Source organism: Cyprinodon tularosa, unplaced genomic scaffold, assembly GCF_016077235.1.
Source record: "Cyprinodon tularosa strain WSP-4 unplaced genomic scaffold, ASM1607723v1 ctg12, whole genome shotgun sequence".
NCBI lineage: Eukaryota > Metazoa > Chordata > Actinopteri > Cyprinodontiformes > Cyprinodontidae > Cyprinodon > Cyprinodon tularosa.
The window spans coordinates 199029-221552 of NW_024038003.1; the positions used below are offsets into that span (position 1 = coordinate 199029).

General features: G+C 39.2%; 1 protein-coding gene across 3 annotated transcripts in view; it reads left to right on the plus strand.

Annotated features, from left to right (window-relative positions):
- The window catches only part of camsap2b (calmodulin regulated spectrin-associated protein family, member 2b), a 48283-nt gene extending 29362 nt beyond the window's left edge, over positions 1 to 18921 (plus strand). For 2 of the 3 annotated variants that reach the window (XM_038269696.1, XM_038269687.1), the window contains 15 exons: positions 555 to 645; positions 754 to 858; positions 1717 to 1786; positions 1891 to 2172; positions 3093 to 3816; positions 4354 to 4500; positions 4590 to 4809; positions 4917 to 5100; positions 5184 to 5865; positions 11112 to 11248; positions 11356 to 11570; positions 11663 to 11762; positions 14387 to 14502; positions 14597 to 14715; positions 17117 to 18921. In XM_038269696.1, coding sequence (XP_038125624.1) covers positions 555 to 645; positions 754 to 858; positions 1717 to 1786; positions 1891 to 2172; positions 3093 to 3816; positions 4354 to 4500; positions 4590 to 4809; positions 4917 to 5100; positions 5184 to 5865; positions 11112 to 11248; positions 11356 to 11570; positions 11663 to 11762; positions 14387 to 14502; positions 14597 to 14715; positions 17117 to 17413 — 3489 coding nt within the window. In that variant the 3' untranslated portion in view covers positions 17414 to 18921. Of the gene's footprint in view, positions 1 to 554; positions 646 to 753; positions 859 to 1716; positions 1787 to 1890; positions 2173 to 3092; positions 3817 to 4353; positions 4501 to 4589; positions 4810 to 4916; positions 5101 to 5183; positions 5866 to 11111; positions 11249 to 11355; positions 11571 to 11662; positions 11763 to 13782; positions 14359 to 14386; positions 14503 to 14596; positions 14716 to 17116 lie in introns of those variants that run through there. The other variant, XM_038269702.1, reaches the window with a different exon arrangement.
- The last annotated feature ends 3603 nt before the right edge of the window (positions 18922 to 22524 follow it).

Sequence of the window (22524 nt, forward strand, 5' to 3'; positions counted from 1 at the left end):
CTGTCTGTGCATTGACTGGATCCTGCTTGTATGGTACAACTGGGAGTCATGTGGGGCTTTTAAAGACTCTGGCATTCTGCCTGTTCACCACAAACTCACTGTCCATAGAATCTTAACTAGTGCTTTTGTATGGCTTTACCCACTGAAATAGAAGATAGTATTTATGTTCACAGTGCCATAATGAAACTTAACCCAGACAGAATAACATTAGAGAGCTGCTTAATGAACTGATGCATCTGTTTGATTTGATGTTAGCTACCTAGTCACTGCTTATATGTTTGCATGGGAATACATTGAGATAGCACCTAAAAGAATTTGTCTTATGACATCCAATCCTAGTAAAATGCAATGCTATTTAAGGCTGTAACATGAAAATGTTTGATTGTTTTTGTAGATTTTATGAAAGATGTGGGGTTTACATTACAGAGCTCACACAGTGCATTAGGCAAAGATACTTCAGCAAAATTTTCAAAATGCTTGGAGATGGTTTCATTTTTATAGACTTTATGCAGAAGAGAGGACGAGCAACTGATAAGATATGTCTGATCTTTCAGAGTAACTATCTGGTGTTCATGGCTGAGCTTTTCTGGTGGTTCGAGGTTGTGAAACCTTCATTTGTTCAGCCCAGAGTCTTCGACCCAAACGGTAATGTCCATGCATGCATTTTGAAAACAGTAGAAGTATCTTCTTTTTTTTTGTCCTCAATGCTATTTGTTTTATAATGTGAGGGATTTGTCCTGTTTTGCCATGCAGCCTGTGAGCCTGTATCATTCTGCAGAGATATGGCTCCTGTGTCCAGTCCTGTCAAACAGAACTATGCAGACAGACCTTCAAGTCCAGAGAACCACATCACTGAAGGTAGGAATGATTATGATCTGCCATATGTGTTAAGTCTTATTTCTCTTCTTCTCTGTTAATTCTTAAACTAAAGAAAGGTGAAAGGATGCTTACAGAGACACCACAATGCTTATTTGTCTGAAAAGTAGCAGGAAACTCCAAACATCAGCTTATATTATTGGAAAAGTTGCTTTGCAAATACATCAGTGGTGTTAGAAATCTAAGCCAAACTGGCCAGTTTGATATAAATGTATGTTTTGCTAAAGTTAGAAATCAGCAGTTTCTTTTTAAATGACTAGGTTGTGGGATACACTATTGATTTAATACATCAAACTAATGATATGAGGAAAAGGAAGGAATAAATGTGAAACTAAAAGTGAGAATCAATTAATATAATGATAAAGTTTCTTTCTGATAATTTTAGTGTTGCTGAGGTTTGCACCTTATCAAACTCTGAACAGGAGCAGGAATAATATGGGACCTGATGTGCAAAAGTGCAAAGAATTTTGTTGTTTTTTATATTATTGTGAGAACAACACAACAACTGCTGTTGAATGTAATGCCAAATTAAAGAATTGTTTCCCCTTGTAGAGCAACCAAACATTAGCGTCTGAGTATAGAAGTTCACCTACCGGTAATCAATGCTCAATTTCTAGATGCCCTCTAGTGGTTGTTTACAGCTTCCTGCATGAAAAAAAATAGTTATCAAGCTCTAAAAGTTACAGCCTGAAACATAAGTACACTTAAAGCCCAACAGCAATTTTCCCTGTTCCGAATATTCCCTGTTCTGTTTCTCAAAAATGCTTTTCATTGCCCATTATGTAATCTTGTAATTTCTCAGAAATAGTAAAACTGAGGAAGTCCTTTTGTGTCTAACAGGCCTAATAAAGAGATCTACCTCCATGTCCTACGTTGATGGTTGTGGTGGGACGTGGCCCAAAGAAAAACAGTGAGTATGCTACGAAGGTGTTATCATAATCGCATCATCAGGAATCCACATTTTGTAACTTTCTCCTTCCTCTTGTACTGAAACCTTATCTCTTAATTCTTCAGCTCCTCCTCTCGGGGAATCTCCTTTGAGATCCCCCTGGATGGAGAACCAACATTGCCACCAAATGAGGCTTCTTCTCCCCACTCTATGACCCGCTCAGCAAGTAGTGACGGCCTGGGGTTCAAAGTTCATTATGCATCTCGAGGAGGCATGAAACGCCACCTCTCCCTGACACCGGCAGACGTTAACGGACAGGGCAGACAGATCCCAGAGGAGGAGGACGACTTGGCTTCTCACAAACCCTTGGGACGAAAAAACACTTTCTCTATCAAGAACCAAAGCAGGTGCAGATGAGGAACGGGTTTCTAGATCTGACATTTATAGGCTGTATTTGCATTACCTCCCAATGTTCTCAATATCCTGTGCTTTCTACAGAAACCATGAATGGTAACAACAGTGACCGTATGATTAGAGGTAGACTTATTAAAGTTCTATGATAGATTTCCAATCCTCTACAGATTAGACCCTTCAAAGGTCTACAGCTGCAATTAACATTTAAACATGTTTTCTGAAAACTTCCCACTCTAAGCAACCGTTAATTATTTATAAAGATTTGGATGGTGGACATGTTTCAGAAGAGAGTGTAGTTTCCTTTAAAACAGCTTTTTGCATCTTCTCTGACTTGTAGCTCTTAACCACTTAGCATCGGTGTTCTCACTCTGTAGAAAGATTTGATGTTTTAGTTTTTAATTGGTTAAAAAGTTATTCAAAGCACTATTTTTTTTTTTTTTTTTTTTTTGGGACATTTGAAGAAAAGAATAAACCAAGGTTGAGTCATTCATTTGCTTTTACAATGTCCTTTGCTATTTGGTAAAAAAAAAAAAAGAAAAACTGTTTTGTGAGGTGTCAAGTGTTAAAATAACCTGCATGTGAATCTCAGGATGCAGGTTTTCCCAGTAGAGTTGCGCGTGAAGAAGATGAAAAGTTTGCCTGTAATTTTCAGGACAAAATAAGTTAAACTAAATACAGGCCTCAATCGCAGATTATGAGGAGCCTTAAACATGGATTTATCATGAGATTTAAAGCTATTGATTTAACAAAATCTCTTGTGGCACAATGATAAACATTTGAGCCTTCTTCAGACACAAATAGGGATCCTTTTTGTGATTTAAAGGCATCAGAAAACACTAACGCTAATAATTCTGTTTTTCCAGATTAATTCTTCCTGTGTTTAATTTTCTATTTTTCCTGGATCTTTCTTTAGGTACCCCAATGGAGTCCTACCAGACAACAGCAGCCCCAGTAGCTGCCAAGGGAATCACTCCGACCACATCAGCCCATCAACTCCTCCAAGCATTGAAGAGGCCCTCAAGATCATCCACGATACAGAAAGGCCCCACGCCAGCCTGGGTGTTGGAGATGGAGACAATGGCTTCTTTCTGCATGGGGCCGAGCCTTCGTACCCTCCGGGGGCTCATGCTCCTGGGGAGGACCTGGATTCAGCGAAGGCTCGGGCAAATGACCGAGACCCCAACTCTGCATCGACGGATGAAGTTGACACGGGCATCCATGTGCGAACAGAAGACATCCAGAGTTTGGATGAGGACTCCTCGTCTCTGAGAGACTATTCAGATATTGACCCGGACTGTGAGGCTATGGCGAGGTCGTGTCCACTGCCTGGCAAGCATGAGAGGAACACGGAAGGAGGACACAAGAAAGGAAGGGAAGCCATCTCTGAAGGGGAAGGGGGACATGGAGGTGACAGGGGCAGCCCATGTCCCAGTTCTGCACCCATGCTCACCAGGTCTTATACTTGCAGTCCTGCCTCCTCATCCGGTGGTTCTGGTGGGGGTCTGGTGCGAATGACCAGCTTTGCAGAGCTGAAGTTCAGGAAGTTAGAAGGCAGGAGCAGCGGAGGAACCACCACTCCAGACAGCTCTGATCTCAATGTGCCCTACATTCGCTCAGCCGGAACTACGGCCTCTCAGGTTTGTCTCTCATCACAAATATTTTTCAGAACTTTCAGTGCGGAAAACAATGGTTTTCCCAATGGCATATATCTTCGGATCTAGTTTTTTGTCAGATTTAAATATTTCAATCCATCAAACCTTTTATCACAATAAAATAACGTGACTAACATAGAAAGGTAATTTAATATCAATGATGTGTTCTTTTTCATTTCCGTAGATCGGGTAGTGATTAGTTTCTTTTGGGGATATATCAGCCTACTTTATGTTGTCGGAGGAGTTTTATTTAAGTTTCATTAAATAAAAATGTCTGGTAACAACTTTGCTCTGGTATTGTTTGCAAAAGTCATCTAAATATTATAAAATCAGTTATTTCTATTATTGTTTTTTTGATTAATTAAACAATTGGAAAACAGTTTATTTATTTTTTTATGTGGTTGTTTTGGTCTGATGAGTGTTATGAGTTGTATGATTTAAATGTTGAATAAATCTCTAGGAGGCAAATAAAAAAAAGCTTCTATGGGGTAGACATTCAGATTTTCTCATGTTTTTCCTTAGTTCTCTACACCTCCCCTGCCAATCACTTCACCTTCGCCAGCTACGCCTTCACCCAGAGACCCCTCCCACTTCATAGCCTCAGAGATGATTCAGCTTAGAATGAAGCTGGAGGAGAAAAGGAGAGCTATTGAAGCCCAAAAGAAGAAGGTCAGCAGCCTTGCTTCATAAGAGATATCTTTTCAAATCTATCTCAATCTTTTCAAATCTAATGGCCGTTTTGTTACAATTCTTTCCAGGTAGAAGCAGCTTTTACCCGGCACCGGCAGAAAATGGGCAGAACAGCCTTTCTGAATGTTGTGAAAAGGAAAGGAGTGACAGCCCCGCTCAGCCCGAACTCAGGAGGGGCAGAAAAACCCTTACCTGAGCCAATCAATTTAAAGGAGGGTAACGTGGAGCAGGTGGAACGGTGCAAGCCTGACGGAGCAGCTCCGAAATCTCCCTGTGAAGACGGCGGCGGTGTGTAACCTTAGCATGCCTCTAATGCTTGCTCAGCTGATTTGGTTTTGTAAATGGTGATGGATGCTGGTTTCTGTATCTTACTTGTTTGTGTTTGTGCTGATAAGGCTTGACCCCTGGAGAGGTTGACCTTGCAGAATACACACGGTCCATCGAAAGGCTGAACACGTCGCTGGGCTTCCTGCAGACAGAGATGCAGCGTTTGGCCCAGCAGCAGGAGAAGATCATGGCCATGAGAGACCAGCAGCAACAGGCCTGGGTGATCCCGCCTCCTGCCCCCTCTCCACACAGGTATTCCTCACTTCAAATACACTAAAGGGTTGACTGAAATTCAAACCTTCGGTTATTTTCATCTGTCTTTGTCTTTCACACAGGCAGCTCCGCGAGCTGCGCAGCAGCAGTGTGACAGGCAGAGGATCGGGCCGAGGGTCGGTAGGATCCTTGTCACCGATTCTGTCCTCTTCTGGGTCTCCACGTCCAACCAACCGTTCACCTGCAGGCATCAAACGACGGCCTGCCTCATTTCATGCCAGAACGCCTCGGACTCCCCGTCCAAACGATCTGAAGGTCAGCCCCATCAGCAGAATGCTCAACACTCCCACCTCGGTGGACAGTCTGCCCAGACTGAGACGCTTTAACTCCAGCCAAACCCAGCAGAGCTCTTTCGCCTACCTTGGCCGGGATGAAGAGGCCAGGGAAAAACACGACCCAGACACCAAAGACAATAAAGAAGACCCTAAACAAACAGAGGAGACCGTAGAGAAGAGGAAGGATGAAGAAGCCAAAGAAAAGATCAACAAACAAATAAAAGAAAGGACAGAGTTTAAGGAAGACTCAAAGATATCTGAGGTTTTGCGGCAGCCGGTTTCAGAGATCAAAGTTGAAGATGTTAGCCAGACTCAAGATTATCACCAAGAAAGGAAGGACCTGGTGGAGGTGCCGCTGTCTCGGCTAAAGCCAGCCGGCATCCAGGGTCAGGAGAGCACAGAGGATGGAGAACAAGGAGGAGAAATATTTGGAGATGACCAAAAGATGTGCTGTGGGTTCTTCTTTAAGGTGAGCTGGTCCTGAGGGTTCTAAATCACTGGTTCTCAAACCCCCTCCTCAATACTGCTGCCCTGTATGTTATAGATGGCTCTCTGTTGCAGCACACTCAATTAAAGTGATTGCATAACCTCATTACAGGTGCTGGTCATAAAATTAGAATATCATGAAAAAGTAGATTGATTTCAGTAATTCCATTTAAAAAGTGAAACTTGTATATTATATTCATACATTACATACAAACTCATATATTTCAGATGTTTATTTTGTTTAATTTTGATGATTACAAATGACAACAAATGAAAATCTCAAATTCATCATATCAGAAAATTAGAATATTACTGAACACCAATAAAAACAAAGGATTTATAGAAATGTTGGCCAACTGAAAAGTATGAACATGAAAAGTATGAGCATGTACAGCACTCAGTATTTAGTTGGGCCTCCTTTGGCCTGTATTACTGCAGCAATGCGGCGTGGCATGGAGTCGATCAGTCTGTGGCACTGCTCAGGTGTTATGATAGCCCAGGTTGCTCTAATAGTGGCTTTTAGCTCTTCTGAATTGTTGGGTCTGGTGTATTGCATCTTCTTCTTCACAATACCCCATAGATTTTCTATGGGGTTAAGGTCAGGAGAGTTTGCTGGCCAATTAAGAACAGGGATACCATGGTCCTTCAACCAGGTACTGGTAGCTTTGGCACTGTGTGCAGGTGCCAAGTCCTGTTGGAAAATGAAATCTGCATCTCCAAAAAGTTGGTCAGCTGCAGGAAGCATGAAGTGCTCTAAAACTTCCTGGTATGTGGCTGCGTTGACCCTGGACCTCAGAAAACACAATGGACCAACACCAGCAGATGACATGGCACCCCAAACCATCACTGACTGTGGAAACTTTACACTGGACTTCAAGCAACGTGGATGAAGTGCCTCTCTTCTTTTCCTCCAGACTCTGGGACCTTGATTTCCAAAGGAAATGCAAAATTTACTTTCATCAGAGAACATGACTTTGGACCACTCACCAGCAGTCCAGTCCTGTTTCTCTTTAGCCCAGGCAAGACGCTTCTGACGCTGTCTGTGGTTCAAGAGTGGCTTGACACAAGGAATGCGACAGCAGAAACCCATGTCTTTCATACGTCTGTGTGTGGTGGTTCTTGAAGCACTCACTCCAGCTGCAGTCCACTCTTTGTGAATCTCCCCCACATTTTTGAATGGGTTTTGTTTCACAATCCTCTCCAGGGTGCGGTTATCTCTCTTGCTTGTACACTTTTTTCGACCACATCTTTTCCTTCCCTTCGCCTCTCTATTAATGTGCTTGGACACTGAGCTCTGTGAACAGCCAGCCTCTTTAGCGATGACCTTTTGTGTCTTGCCCTCCTTGTGCAAGGTGTCGATGGTCGTCTTTTGGACAACTGTCAAGTCAGCAGTCTTCCCCATGATTGTGTAGCCTATAGAACTAGACTGAAAGACCATTTAAAGGCTTTTGCAGGTGGTTTGAGTTAATTAGCTGATTAGAGTGTGGCACCAGGGGCCATCAATTTTGAACCTTTTCACAATATTCTAATTTTCTGATATGATGAATTTGAGATTTTCATTTGTTGTCATTTGTAATCATCAAAATTAAACAAAATAAACATCTGAAATATATGAGTTTGTATGTAATGTATGAATATAATATACAAGTTTCACTTTTTAAATGGAATTACTGAAATCAATCTACTTTTTCATGATATTCTAATTTTATGACCAGCACCTGTATATCCACCAGATGCTGCAAAAGCCTGTTAGTTCCTTCACATGATCATGTGTGGGGCAGTGAGGAGACATCTATAACAGATGGAGCATTAGAGATCAGGATTTAGAACCGCTCCTCTACACTCTCTAGATAGCTATGTGAGAAAGGAGTGAAACACGGCTTAGAAAGTTCCAGCTAATTACCAGTGGCGGCTGGTGAAAAATATTTTTGGTGGGGCTGATATAGCCTAGTATATGTCTCCAACTAATCCGGAATAAGAATTCAAATAAACAATTGGACAATACATACAATTTAACAGTAATGATTTAATTTACTATATAATAACAGTAACAGTGATGATTTTGGTCACTGTGACGGGGTTCTTTGGCCTCCAAGAATCCAGGCTCAGTCGGGTTACCGGTGTTGGTGATTTATTGTGCTCAAAAACTCAAAACAGGGTGCAAAAGAAACTAAACATGTACAAGATACTCTGGGCCTCAGCCTCCCTCCAGTTACCAGCAATGTAACAAAGAAACAGAAAACAAAAATTGCCGCTTTTCTTCCCACAGCCCTCATTAAATAGTTTAAGCCCCTCCCCTCAGGCTCTCTTATTTCTGATTTCTTCTCATAAATCAGTTTTGTCCATATATTACCTCCACAAACAATTGATGTACAAAAACAAATAATTTTTACAACTTAATTATTTTACACAGATTCATTGACTTATTCAATTACACCAAACTGGGTTTGAACCCAGCAAAGACGCAGCCAGACTGAAGATGACAAGTCCCCGTACACACACACAGACACACACACACACGGCTAACCCCACTGAAATATTAAGTGTGCACCCTCAATATGCCAGCAGGTAACCAGGAACAGCTTGTGTGTTTTAAGTTAATGGAGCTACTTGGCTCAGCGCGAGCTTATTGGTCCTCACAAACACAGTATAACAGGAATGTGTGTGTGGCGCGCAAAGTTAGAGGATGTGGATTCGTCACAGTCACAATAACCATGACATGAAATTTTCATATCCTACAACAGGGATGTTCTTCTGGCAAATGGGTAGATAAATAAGGATCTCACCGAATTTGGTGGAAGCTGCATCTCGTTCGTTACATTCGCCATCTTCCCTTTAATTTTCTGCACCTGCGCTTGGGTTCAGAAGCCTGTTAAAGTGCAGTATTTTCAGAGACCCAAGACCATAAAGTTCTGAGACGCTGATTGGCCATTAAATTCACCTAGCAATAGTACATGATTGACAGATTCTCTGCAAATGTGGGTCAGTCTGATCAGCGCCCCCAGAACAGAGACGGTAGGAGTCTGTCTGTGGAAATCCACAAATTAATGACAGTAGATAGGGAAATGTAGTTTATATAATTTGTTTTGCTTATATGTAAACACTCTAGAGAGTAAAACTGACATTTATGAGTAAATTTCTAAAAATATATTTTACGTTTCTCTCTTCTTATCAGGGAGGGCGGTGCCCCAGCGCCCCCTATGGGCCGGCCGCCACTGCTAATTACTGTACTACAAAATTTTGTGTGTTTGTGAACCATATGTCTTTAGCTGTTTTATCTTCTGATTTTAGCTACAAGGTTAAACCCACTGAAATTTAAAGAAACACATACTTCAAATAACTACCACTTTTTTAGAAAGACTGAAATGTAAATTTGGCGTTGCAGCTTTGCAACTTCCACTCCCTGTCTAGTTTTCACATTTATAATACCCCTTTCCAACTGGCCGAAAAACCTGTTAAAACCTGGGTACAATCCGCTTTTAGTGGCAGTGGGAACAGCTCAGTGATGTATGTCTACCCGGGTCAAATGACTCGGCAAGCGACCTGCGTTAAAATCTCCTCAGTTCTGATTAGCATGCTGTTGGAACCCGTTAAATTACGTGACACCATTGAACGCAACGTATGGATGTCAACACACCGCGCGAGTCCTTCCTAATCTAACAAGCTGAAACAACTAATTTCATTTGATAAACATGGCTCAGTGCTGTAAGAGAGATTCGGACAGATAAAAGAGCGAAATAATAAAGAATACTGACTTAAATAAGAACAATGGAACCAGTGGAAAACAAGATAGCCATGATAAACCAAACATATGCATTCTGATGATGATGTAGCTAGGTGGAAGTTAGGGTATAATAACAGATAGTTTAACATTCATCTGTCCATCGTCTCATCTGCCTCTCTACTTCATTTTGTTGGATCCAAAGGCATCCCAGACAAGCAGAGATATCAGTGCTCCATTTTTTATTTTATTCATTTAACCAGGAAGTCCAACGAGATTCAGAATCTCTTTTACAAGACAGATCTGACCAAGGTAGCAGCCAAATCACAACAGATTCATACATACATAGAAAAGCACTGGGAGTGCTCTTCCTGGATCCAGATGGTGATCCAGATCTTACCAAAAATTTTATGTTTCTTTGGATTGAGATTCACCTTTGCCAAAAAATGTAATTAAAATCCATTCATAGCGTTTCAGGTTATCCTGTACACAGACAGATGGACAAACAATAACACAAACACACCTAAAAACATAACCATGGTGGAGGTAATAAACATTTGCATTTTCATGATAAAATAAGTACAAAATGTTAGAAAAAACACACAATGAGATTTTAAAGAAAAACAGTAGCACGTCTCCATCACAATGTTCTTTGCATTAGTTTTAATTGTATTAATGAACTTGAGGTTTCCTAACTTCAGCTCTTTCTGTGGGTCATTCATCCCCCAAGGGGCTGAGCAAGAGGGAGCAGATTTTCCCAATTCGGTGGAAATTAGTGGAATTAGTGGAAGTTTGCCGAGTAAAGCTTTATAGATGAAGATATAAAGTGAAGTCCATCCAACTAGATGATTAGAAAATGCAGTGATGGGTTAGTGACCATGGTGTGCTTCTGTGCTTTGAAATGGTTTACTAAGGATTTTTTATAAACAGGGCTGGTGTCAATCATTTCTATCATATTCTATGACCAAAACAATCTGCAACACAGACCGCTGTTTTCGGAGAGTTCATTGGATTTAGTTCAGATTAACATTACATGGATCCATATTACCTCTAAAAGGATTGCGTTATACCCTTGAATTCCGGACTTTTTAAAGGAAAATTTGCTTTTGAAAATGTAAAAAAAAAATCTTTCAGAGCAGAACATGCAGACACTAAAGCATTGACATGAATCTTAGTGTTGTTGCCAGTGGAAAATATTATTTAGCCTCCCTGACGCGAGCAGAGATGTTCAGCCTTCCTGTTACCTGTGTTAAGTCTTGCTCTCTCTCACAAATTTAATAAGCAGGTGACATTTGAAGAATGTGATCGAAATTGGCAATCTCGTAGTGTTGAGTAGCAATATCCCTAACATTTGGGATTGTTGTTTATACAACCTGATGATGCTTAAAAAGGGATTTTTTTTTTTAGCTAAAGCTAAAGTGTTCTCAATATATTTTTTTGGGTGTTAAATCTTTAGAAACATTAAAAATATACAGAAATGTTTTATTTATGTTGTAAATATTCACCAGGATGATGTGAAAGGAGAAGAGGACATGGCAGCAAAGAAAGCAGCTCTATTGGAGAAGAGGCTTCGGAGGGAGAAGGAGACTCAGCAGAAAAAGCAACAGCAGGAGCTGGAACAGGAGCAGAAGAAAGAAGCTGAACGGTGTGTCTTTGCTGCATCCCGCAGCATCCGCACAAATTCTCGCTCTAGATTGGTCTTCTTTTCAACTTTTGTGTTCAATCCTTCAGTACTTACTTGTTCTTGTGCAGAGTGAAAGCAGAGGAGGAGCAAGTTAAGAAGGATGACGAGAAGGCAAGGAGGGACTACATCAAGAATGAATATCTAAGGAGGAGGCAGCTCAAACTGATGGAGGACATGGATGAAGTCATCAAGCCTCGTAGTGGAAGTCTCAAGAAAAAACAGCGGCCTAAATCCATCCACAGGGACGTGATGGAGTCATCTACTCCTCCTGTCAGAACCACAGGTGAATGAGTCGCAAGGTGCTGTCATAAAAACGTGCTTTTACTCAACTTCTCATGCTGATCTTTGCTGCTTCTGTGTGCTGCTCTCCTGCAGGTGTGCGTCCTCGGGGCTTCTCTGTCTCAAGTGTTTCGCTAGCTTCCCTCAATCTGGCTGACAGCGACAGAGACCAGCCAGATAACAGGAAAAACAACAGGTTAGAAACCAACTGACTGCTTTAATTTCATTATCTATCACTCACAAACATTAACATGAAGACCCTGAGCCATGCCAGAAGTTTAGATGTCGTCAACCTTAACCACCAAATGTAATGTATTTTAATGGCATTTCATGGAATAGACTGACACCAAAGGGTTCAATATGGTGAGGTGGAAACATTTTCAAAATGTATACAGATAAGAACTGTGAACAATTAGTGTCTGTCAGATTTGTCCATTCTTGTTACAAAGAATTTCTAAAAAATATGTTTTTTTACGAATTGTAATTGACTTTGACTAGGCCATTTAACACCTCCATATATTAGGATCTGGGTGATTTAATAAGGAGTTATATTTTTATTAAATTAAAGAACAAAGTGCTCTGAAAGGGGAAAAATAATTTTGAAATAAAAAAATGTGACACGTTTTCACAGTGATAACATAAATTGACAATGTTATTAGAAACTAAAGAAAAACCTTAGAGAGAAAATATTTTGTCAGAGAATAAAAAAATTGGCAATTGGTTTTCCTTTCATCTTGTTCTGTTTATCTGTATATGTGTTATACTTTATCTTCCCCGCAACTTTATCCACCAACACTTTATTATTCAGCCCTTTGTGATGATCTGTTGTCAGGGGGGCCGCCAGGAATTGGGGGCCCCATGAAAGACATTGATATTGGGCCCTCGACTCCAATTTTATCTGAATATAAAAATCTAACTAAACAGTTTTAATATTGACTCAGGTTTTAATACAGGCTGCAGGAGGCTACTCAATTCACCTCAGTTGTCCAGGATACAGTATAAACAACTGGAAGCCATTTCTTTTTATAGTTATCATTATTTAAGAAAAAGTAATGTTTTTCAATTTATATATATATATATATATATATATATATATATATATATATATATATATATATATATATATATATATATATATATATATATATATATATATATATATATATATATATATATATATATATATATAATGGGAAAAAGTGGCAAATTCCAACAGACTGTACCGATGCCAGTTTGCATCAGTACAGTCTGTTATAATTAAGTTCCGTTTCAGACAGCAGGCACCATTAATGACTAGGTAGTTGTATCCAGCAGATAGCTATCTTATTTTACTCAACAGCTTAATAATCTGTCGGTAATTTGAGCTATTCAGTTAAGAAAACATTCTGGCAAAAACAAGAGGTCTCAGTAATGGATGCCTTCTCCCTCTCTCCTGTTTCTCCTTCCTTTCCGTTCCTTTTTACAACCCAGACGTTGGGGCCCTGCATTTTTCAGCCGCTGACGTTTTTACCACACTGCTGCTTATTTTCATATTTTCTTGTAAATTTGTTTCTTTCCTTATCACTACGTCAAATGACGTGAGCATGGCATTTAAGCCCCGGTGCGAGCGAACTGCAGGTCGCAGACAGAGAGACCTAATGTAATGCACTGAGCTCCACACCATTTATTGCATTTTCACAGGAGGAGGGCTGTGAATAAATTCATGCTTTTTTTTTCTCTGTTTACTGCTAAAAAATTTGGGAGAACAATAACATTATTTATTTTACTGATTTTATGTTATTTTTATATTTAAAAAATATAGTGGGACAAATCTTTTCTTCTTTTGGGGCCCCCCTCAGTCAAGGGCTCTTAGAATCGTCCTAACTTTTCCCCCAATACGGTGCCCCTGTCTGTTGTATAAGATATTAAGAGTATTGTGCACTTCTAAAGGTTAAACATTAGTTTTTTTTCCTTTCACATCCACATCCTTAATCCAATAGTAAGCTAATCAGCTAAAACTAAGTTAGAAACTACTATGGTTTGGTTTGTGTTTTTGTGCATACCAAGTAAAACTAACAAACCCTTTGTTACACCCTGATTTGACTTTCTTTGAATGTGTAAAAAATACTAATGTACTCCTTGACCCAGACCCAGAAGGCTCTATTGTCTACAGTTTGATTCTGCTTTCTCCCTGTCTTCTCCTCTTTTTCTACGTCTGCTGTGCATGAATCCTTCAGAGGCAGCAAACTAGCTTCTGCCCATATCCCGTTTTTTTTAAGCTCCCCCAAAGACAGAAAGGGAAGGTTAGTAACACTGAAATAAAGTTAAACCTCTTTAGGTGTTGTTCTGTGAAGATATGCTGGAGCTTCAATTTAATTTTATATTTTGCTTCATTGCGTTATTTATATAAAAAAGAAAATGGAGGTTAATTTCCTAATTAGGAAACTGTATTTGCACCGTTATAGTTTTTGTGTTTTTATTATGGTTCATCAGATGCTGGCTGCAGAGCTGTTTCCATTTCTTTCTCTGTATTGCATTTAATCTCTGCTTTATGCTTAAGCTGTTTGCTTGCTGTTCCTTTCATAACTCTCTGTAACCATGAGGCCAACCACTTTGCTTTGCTTGGTTGAACACAGCTCAGCTTCATCAGAGCGTTAGACTTTGATGTGATGCAGCACAACAGGCAGACTTTGGAAAACTATGTCCCAATGTCTAAACTTGCTTTGACCCATCTCTTTGTTTCTGTGCATGTCTCTGTGTGCAATGTCTGGCACTATCTTGTATGTGTCTGGGTGTGATTTGTTTTTCCGTCTGTGTTTGCTGTTTGGTGGCCACAATCAGGCCAGACTCCGCAGAGGGCTTTTCGTCTTGTCCTTCGGCCGGCAGTCGTAATGGAGAAAAAGACTGGGAGAACGACTCGACCACCTCCTCCACACCCTCCAACACAGAATACACAGGTAGAAAGGGGGAGAAATTTGGGATTTGTATTCTCTCTGCTCTGTTTGTCCGGCAGATGTTTAATTTTTGCACTCTCATCCCTTCTTTCCGCAGGACCAAAACTGTACAAGGAGCCTAGTGCAAAATCCAACAAGCACATCATCCAAAATGCCCTAGCTCACTGCTGCCTGGCTGGGAAAGTCAACGAAGGGCAGAAAAACAAGATACTTGATGTATGTTTTGTATCTGTGGTTGTATAATGGTTACAGGTTAAGTTACATGAACTTTGTTTCACTTTCTTTGACTATTCTTACCTAAAGGTATAGTGGACGATCTTTTTTGGACTTCGAGGTCCAGGGGGGACATCCTATCTTTTGGTTGTCCCACATGCAAATCTTTGTGACGTGCTAGTTTTCCATCACTGTGCATTAGAAAACACTGGTGTATGTGTGCAGTAAGCTTTGGTTTCAGCTATTTCTCTTCCTGCATACTATGAAATAATAGATCATTAAATAAGAAATACCCAAAGGAAAAAAAATAGACTAGACCTAATTTGGGCATTCTTTCATTTTATGGCAGAAGAGCAGGTATGGTGTTTTGCATGTGTAGTAATTTGCTGGGGAAGATTCTCAGTCATCCAGGTCATAGTCATTCCATAAAAGTTAAAAAAGCAAGCCACTTGATTTTGTTTTCCAAATTTGAAGACATTTCCCTTCCCATCCAAAAAGCTTTTTCAGAAAAATCGTTCACTGTGTCTTTCAAGTGGTTTTGATTATGCTTAAAAGTCAGGGAAATACTTTAGACAGATTGCCTGTTTTGAAGAACAGCAGGAAAATTGGTTACAAAAAGATTTGTCATTATTTCTATACTTTTTGTCTTTGGACCCAAGGCCACTAAGTAATCCATCCTTTTTAATGCTTCTCTCAGAATTGTTCAGAGAGGTACAAGGTCTAGGAAAGAAACCTGTCTTCTTAATTGGATACGAGGGCCCGTCCACACCAAGTTTAGAGGAAACTGACATTATTTGTGTGTACCAACTTGCCGTCAGTCTACACAGATGCCTCTTTTCTCACTTCAGGATTTATTATTTTTAACCTGCTCCTCTTCTTTCTTTTCTTCGACAGCAGCCTTGCCAAGCTCCTCTCTGGCATGGCATACATATTAAGACACCTATTACAGTTCCTTGGTCTAATTTTGTTTAGTTTTTAAGCTCAAATATTTATTTAGGGGTACCATCTTTGGCTCCACATGTGTGTAGCCCCAAAGATCGTTCTCCAAGGTGACATTCTGGGGAATCTGAGGCTTTCCCAGACCAGAAGTGTTGTATACTCCATCATCCAAATTCGGGTTCTATAGAATCTTCTTCCTGTTACATTTCCCAGCAAAAACATCCCTATAAAAAAACTTGCTTGATGACATAGATTCTCATCCAGTATCTAGGTGCTTTATAAGCCCAGCAGCCTGAAAATGGAAGCTTATGTGTGGGAACTGGTTCTTTTGGTCATTATCCATATCTTACGACCAAAAGTAAGGGTCAGCAGGTGCACAAACTGGTTAATCCAGTAGCTTTGCTTTGTTCACTTATCTCTTTTTTCAACTCAACACTCTAGCAAGGCACCCATCATACTCTAGGGGGTGTTGACTTATCCTACTTTCTTCAAACTCGCTCTGCTTCTAATGCACATCAAGATCATGCCTTAAAGATATCAACAGAAGGACTTACCCAAAAGAACCTGAGATAAGACCCTTTTTTTTTTTTTCAAACTGGACACTGTCCTCCCTACAACTACACCTTGAGATCCCTGTCAATGAACTAAATGAACAGAATCAGGGACGAGGGACGGCTCTGGTGGAATCGAAACTGCACCTGTAGGATTCAGACATGGTTTCTGTCTTTGGAAAGGCAAAAAGCACTAACAGTACAACCAAGCTCCTTTAGCAACCCTTCATGGTTAAATATCTGATCCAGTCTTCAGGGAGAATTAAAACCACATTGCCTGTCCTAAATTCAAAGTTTGACAATCAAGTCAGATCCTCCTACTGCTGAATAAACTTTCCCAGGCTTGAGAAACACCCTCTCTTAAATGTGGAATCACCTCCTATGGGGTACTACATGAATCACCTCTCCTGTTTTACTTCACTTCTGCCTTTTTGTTCTATTTACAGAAAGCATTGAAAAATGCTTTCCATGGTAACGCACAGCTTTTTATGTCCCTTAGAAAAGACTAAGGGCTCCATACAAATGATTTACTACTCTGGAAGGAAATGAGCAGCAATAGATTTAGCAGTTTTGTTTTGTTTTTCTAGCTAAATGATATCAAAGACATTAATGATATGTATCTGCTAATCACTTGGTGGTTTGAACTTGAAGCCACCAATCAGGCTCCAAATCTGGTGTAGTGATGATCTCAGACCTGAACCTTCAGAGGCACATAAAGACAATAATAAAGACTGCCTTTTATCATCTAAAGAATAGGACTAATGTCTCAACGGGATCTTAAAAATTGTACTCATGGCTTTATCTATAGTAGAATTTATCAACGTTTTGTTCCAAACCAGAAATGAATTTGTGTTACTACACAAATTTAATATTCCACATTGATATAATCTTTTTCTTCTGCACATCTCTTGCAGGAAATGGAGAAATCTGAAGCCAATAACTTCCTGGTGTTATTCCGTGACTCTGGGTGTCAGTTCAGGTCTGTCTACACGTATTGCCCTGAAACCGAAGAGATCACCAAACTGGCCGGTATTGGCCCTAAAACCATTACCACCAAGATGATCGAGACTCTTTACAAGTACAACTCGGACAGGAAGCAGTTCAGCAAGATCCCAGCTAAGACCATGTCTGCCAGTGTGGATGCCATCACCATCCCCAACCACCTGTGGCAAACTAAAAAGCAGGGGACGCCCAAAAAACATCCAAAGTAGTGCCAGGTGATGGGGCAGCATCTGGAATTACTCCGTCAAATCAAACAGCTTGTAGAGGACGATTCTTTTTTTTTTTTTTATTAGACAAACACCAATTACCATTCCCTAAAAGTCACAACTGGAATTTCAAAATACATGTTAACACATAAAGATAATACAAAGCTGGCTATGACACTACTTCCATTGGGCACAAGTGTTTTCTTGTCAGCATGTGTGTCAATGTTCTCATGTGCCAAAAAAGAAAAGATACCAGGTGAGCCGATGCCTTACCACGCTTAACTATAGAAGCACTGAATGTCACGCCTCTCAGAGGCACTTTGGATTTCCTTCGTTTATCTTATATAGCCTTATGCTTGTTCTGTCATGGATACTCTGTGGGTGTTTGTGTCATTTTGTTCTCTGTACACACAGATCTGAGATCAGATTACCCGAATGAAGGGTGGACTCTCTGTGATCAGAAGCAGCATATTTGATGCAACTTCTGCTGCTAAAAAAAGCATGTTTTTAATTGTTTTTTGTTTTTTCCTTTTTTACATGTCACTGACAGCCCTATAAACAGGTTATATTTCAGTATGTTTGTGTGTGAGTGTGTGCACATACAGTGAAGTGCCAAACAGTGCGTCAAGTGGAGAATGCATTAGTTGAAGGAGTGCGTAAGGATGTGTCCCATCAAACGGTTCTGGAAAACACCTGCAATATACTTTTTAATTTATTTTATTTTGATATATTTCTGAAGATATCTTACGCTTTATTTGGAATCCTCTGAAATCCAACGCATACATTAGTTACATGTGTTTGTATATAATGAAGCAAGTCAGCTCTTGGTAGCATTTAAGTAGCTTTTGTAATTGATCACTTTGATGTTTGCTGGTTTCTCTGGGACCTTTTATTGTGCTGCAGCTGCAGATGAGTCCCATCTCTCAACAGCATTACTGAAACAACTACCATGAGATATAAATCTGTGTCATCAAGATGTGCAGTGATTTAAATGCTAACTTTTGACCATGCTGCAGAGTAAACAAATGATTAAAAATGTCACATAGAGGTGTTGTGTGTTCTCTGTGGTCTGGATTAAGATTAATTGTAAATACAAAGATGAACTTACTGTACCCACACTAGCTGTTTCAGACTCTCTCCACTACTGTCATGTTTCATCCAAGATCTTTCTGCATTGTTACTGCCGGTCCTTTTCACTTTACTGTTGCATTTTTACGTCAGGCATTCCTTTTAGTATGTGTTGACTCTGTACAGATATATTTTGACATATAAGAAGTATTTTTTGTAAGGATATTTACTAGTCGGAAGTGTGCACTAATGAAGCAGTACAGTTATGGAAGGATATGTGTTTGAATGCAAAGTTCTGCTTTTTTTTTTCAAGTTCTGGATTCATTTTGTTTTGAATCAGGAAAATATGATCAATATTTCATGCATTTCTGTTCTGTTTGTTTATTTTTGTTTTTAATTGTTCTTTTCTGTTTTATTAAAAAGCCAGCTCTTAACAGTTTTAACAGTCTCTGTCTCAGCTTTACTGTAATTTTGAAATGCATAGTTTGTTTTATGGTGATACTAACCATCACTGGTGGTACATTTATTTCAATTAATAGCAGCTAAGTAGCTGCAGTATAAATAGGCTGCTTTTTTTGTTAATATTACTGCTTTGGAAGTAATATTCTCAGTCCTTAGGTTTCCATAAATGAGGGTGCCAATATTTCAAATAAGTAGTTTGAAATCTCAGATCTAAAATACAATAACTTGTTTTACTTGATGTGATAAACAATCTGTGAGGCTTCAAAGTTTACTTTTGCAACTCCTTGCAAATTTTGGATATTGGATAATACGGTACTTATATTAAGAAGAATTGTCGTTTTGGATGAAGAAGAAGAGTGTTGGCCTAGTGGTTGGAGCAGTGTGCTTGTGCTCTAAGGTTGCAAGTACCCGGTTCGATCCCCGCAGCCTAAACTCTGGGTCCCTCAGCAAAACCCTTAACCCCTGATTGCTCCGTGGGCGCCACACAATGGCAGCCCATCGCTCCCCAAGGGGATGGGTCAAAATGCAGAGAATGAATTTCCACCTTGTGGGACAAAGTGATTTACATTTACGTATATGGAAGTGGTTTACAAGTGCAGGACAGTGAGAAGAGTATCAGTGTGTTTAGGTCTCATCCTGCGAGCAAGTTTACCCAAAAGCAGAGAGTAAGATGCTTAAAGAAGCCTTAAAATACCCTTTGTCCCTCATAGAATGTATAGCAGACTCCTGCATGGCTCCACAATCGGAGAAAAACTGCATAGGTTAGAACTTTGATGGAAGGTGTGGAGGAGCTAACCTCTGATCTTAAAGAAAACCATGAAGACCTTGTTTAAGTTTACCTGAAAGAAAAGAGACTGCAGGGCTAAAAGTTAAGGTGTAGTGGAATGTCTTTTCTATTTTCTAATGCAAATTAGGCTCTCTTCATCTGCAACCTATATCTTAAAGATCCAGATTTCCAGTGTTTTGGATTATTTTTTCTCTGGAACTTGACTTTAATTCTCTTGGTATTTTGTGTATGTTTCTTTGTGGATACTGAAATGGGGTCTGTCTCTATACAAATCGCTCCCTGACTCTGGCCTCCGTAGCAGTTTGAAAGAACAGATATCTTCATGGCACCTCAGAAGGAAGCTACAAGGCAATGAAAAAAATATTAAGATCAGACTAATGAGGCATTTATTGTCCGTTTTGCTTTGTTTTCCTCTGCTGAGCACCAATGTGTGTCACTCACATAATGTGTTGGAAGATCTTTCTTTTTTTCTTATTAGCCACAGAATATCTAGCAAAAACAACATACATGCAGCTGTTTGTCTGAAACATCAAATAATTCACAAATGATCAACAATCATGATCACGCTCTTCTGTTTCTCAGAATTTAAATGTAACAAAGACAGGTGAGATTGAGTTTTACCAAGTCCCAAGTAACTCTCAAGTCTTTGAAGAACAAGTTCCGAGTTAAGACCAAGTCTTATGGTTTATTTTTCAAGTCATTAACAAGTCTTATTCACCAGCTATTCTTTAAATATTGAAGTATTTCAGTCTTGCAATGGACTGAAACCTTCAGGATGTAGCTTTTGTTGCTCCAATAAGAGAATCAAGTCAGTTTATGAAAAAAAATTTCATCTCCAAGTCAGATCACTGCAAGAAGTCTGTCTTTTCAAATATAGTATAATGAAGTATTGTCTTAAAGTCTAAAGTAAGTAATAAAATATGTAAATTGAATTGAGCCATCAGGTCAAAGTTTAAATCTGTAAGGTTAAAGTATATTTAATTTAAGTATATATACTTTAATCTTACATGTTGAAATTTATTTTTGATTGGACCATGGCAATGCTGTAAAACTGCAATGGTTCCTCAAAAGGTTGCTGCAAAGCAAACATTCCCAGCTCCCTGCAGCAGAACTTTTTTGTTGTTGTTGCACAAGAGAACAGTTATAAGTGGATACAGAGATCAGATAAATTCAATATTTATACAGTTAAACATATTAAAACTTAATGAATTGATGGAGTATAACATTTTAACATGTATGCATAAGGCACATAGAAAGTCCTACCCAATATTTCAAATTATATTTTTAGAAAGAGTAATTAGATAACAGGAACAGATGTTTTTATTTTAAATCCAGACATAGAACGGTGACGATGGAAAGATATATTTCTAATAAAGGTGTTAATACATAGTTCAGTATAAATATTGCGTTAAAACAATCAAAAACCTTTTCTGAATTTAAAAGCAGAGGTGTAGCTAGAAAATTTTTATAAGGGTGGCCAGGCAAAAGTAAATAAATGTAAATATATGAAAATATATGAAAAATTAAAACGTTTAGAATATTTCACTTGAGAATATTACTGCTGCTACTGGCCCTTTTTGAATTCATGGGCTGCATCCTCTGTAGGCCAGATTCAAAGGACGATTACGACATAGCGTGGTGCCAAGGTCTGGTCGGATCCCAAGACTACTTGTTATGCAACGTTAAAATGCGTCATTCTTTTGTCCCGATTTGAAGGATGGGTCCGATGTATCCTCGCTATCCTTGGATATCCCAGGATTCATTGCAAGACCAAGCAAGCCGGCTGCTCCGTGATCAGAGGTAATGGTGCTTGGTGCCTAACAGTGGTGAATAATGGAAGTTCAGTTTAATATAATGTATGTGAATAGTTCCGTCTGAATGAATGAAAACTGTTGTTTTAATGGTTACTGAGTCAGATATGTGGTGGTGATGTTTGATTTATCTAAAGGTTTTTATCTATTACTGTGTGAATGGGTTTAGCTGTAATTTAAGGACAGATTCTAATATATCTGCAGTGAGGGGACTATAAATCTGATAGGATTTTTATTTTTAATTGCTATTTTGCACAATATGCTTAACTAAGCATTTTTTATTGTTGGATATTAGAGATTTTGCAGATTTGTTTTTATACATACATTGTTTAGATTTACTTATATCCAGAGATGGGAAGTAATGAAGTACAAATACTTCTTTACTGTACTCAAGTAGATTTTTCTGATATTTTTACTTTACTTTACTACTTATTTTTATGGCGACTTTTTACTTCTACTCCTTACATTTTTACACAAATATCTGTACTTTCTACTCCTTACATTTTAAAAAAAAAAGGGCTCGTTACTTTAGTTTTGAATCATTTCAATGGAGTTACCGTTATTATTTTTCACGTCATCAATACCAAATGCAATCTAATTGGATGGGAATCTACGTTGCATTTGACGCACCACTACAAGATGAATCGACAGATTCGGCGGTATTCATTGGCGGCAAATCATTGCAGCTTGGTGGCGGTGGCGTTAGCATAGTAGTATGGATGACGAGATGATTGAAAATGAACACAATGGAGATCTAGTCCTATTGGCAGACATCCATTTAAAATGTAGGCAACGGCATGAAAAAAGGGGTTTCTACTTTTACTTTTATACTTTAAGTAAATTTACAAGCCTGTACTTTGTTACTTTTACTTGAGTAAAGAAGTTTAATCAGTACTTCCACTTTTACCAGAGTATTTTTTAACACAAGTATCTGTACTTTTACTCAAGTACAGAAAGTGAGTACTTTTGCCATCTCTGCTTATATC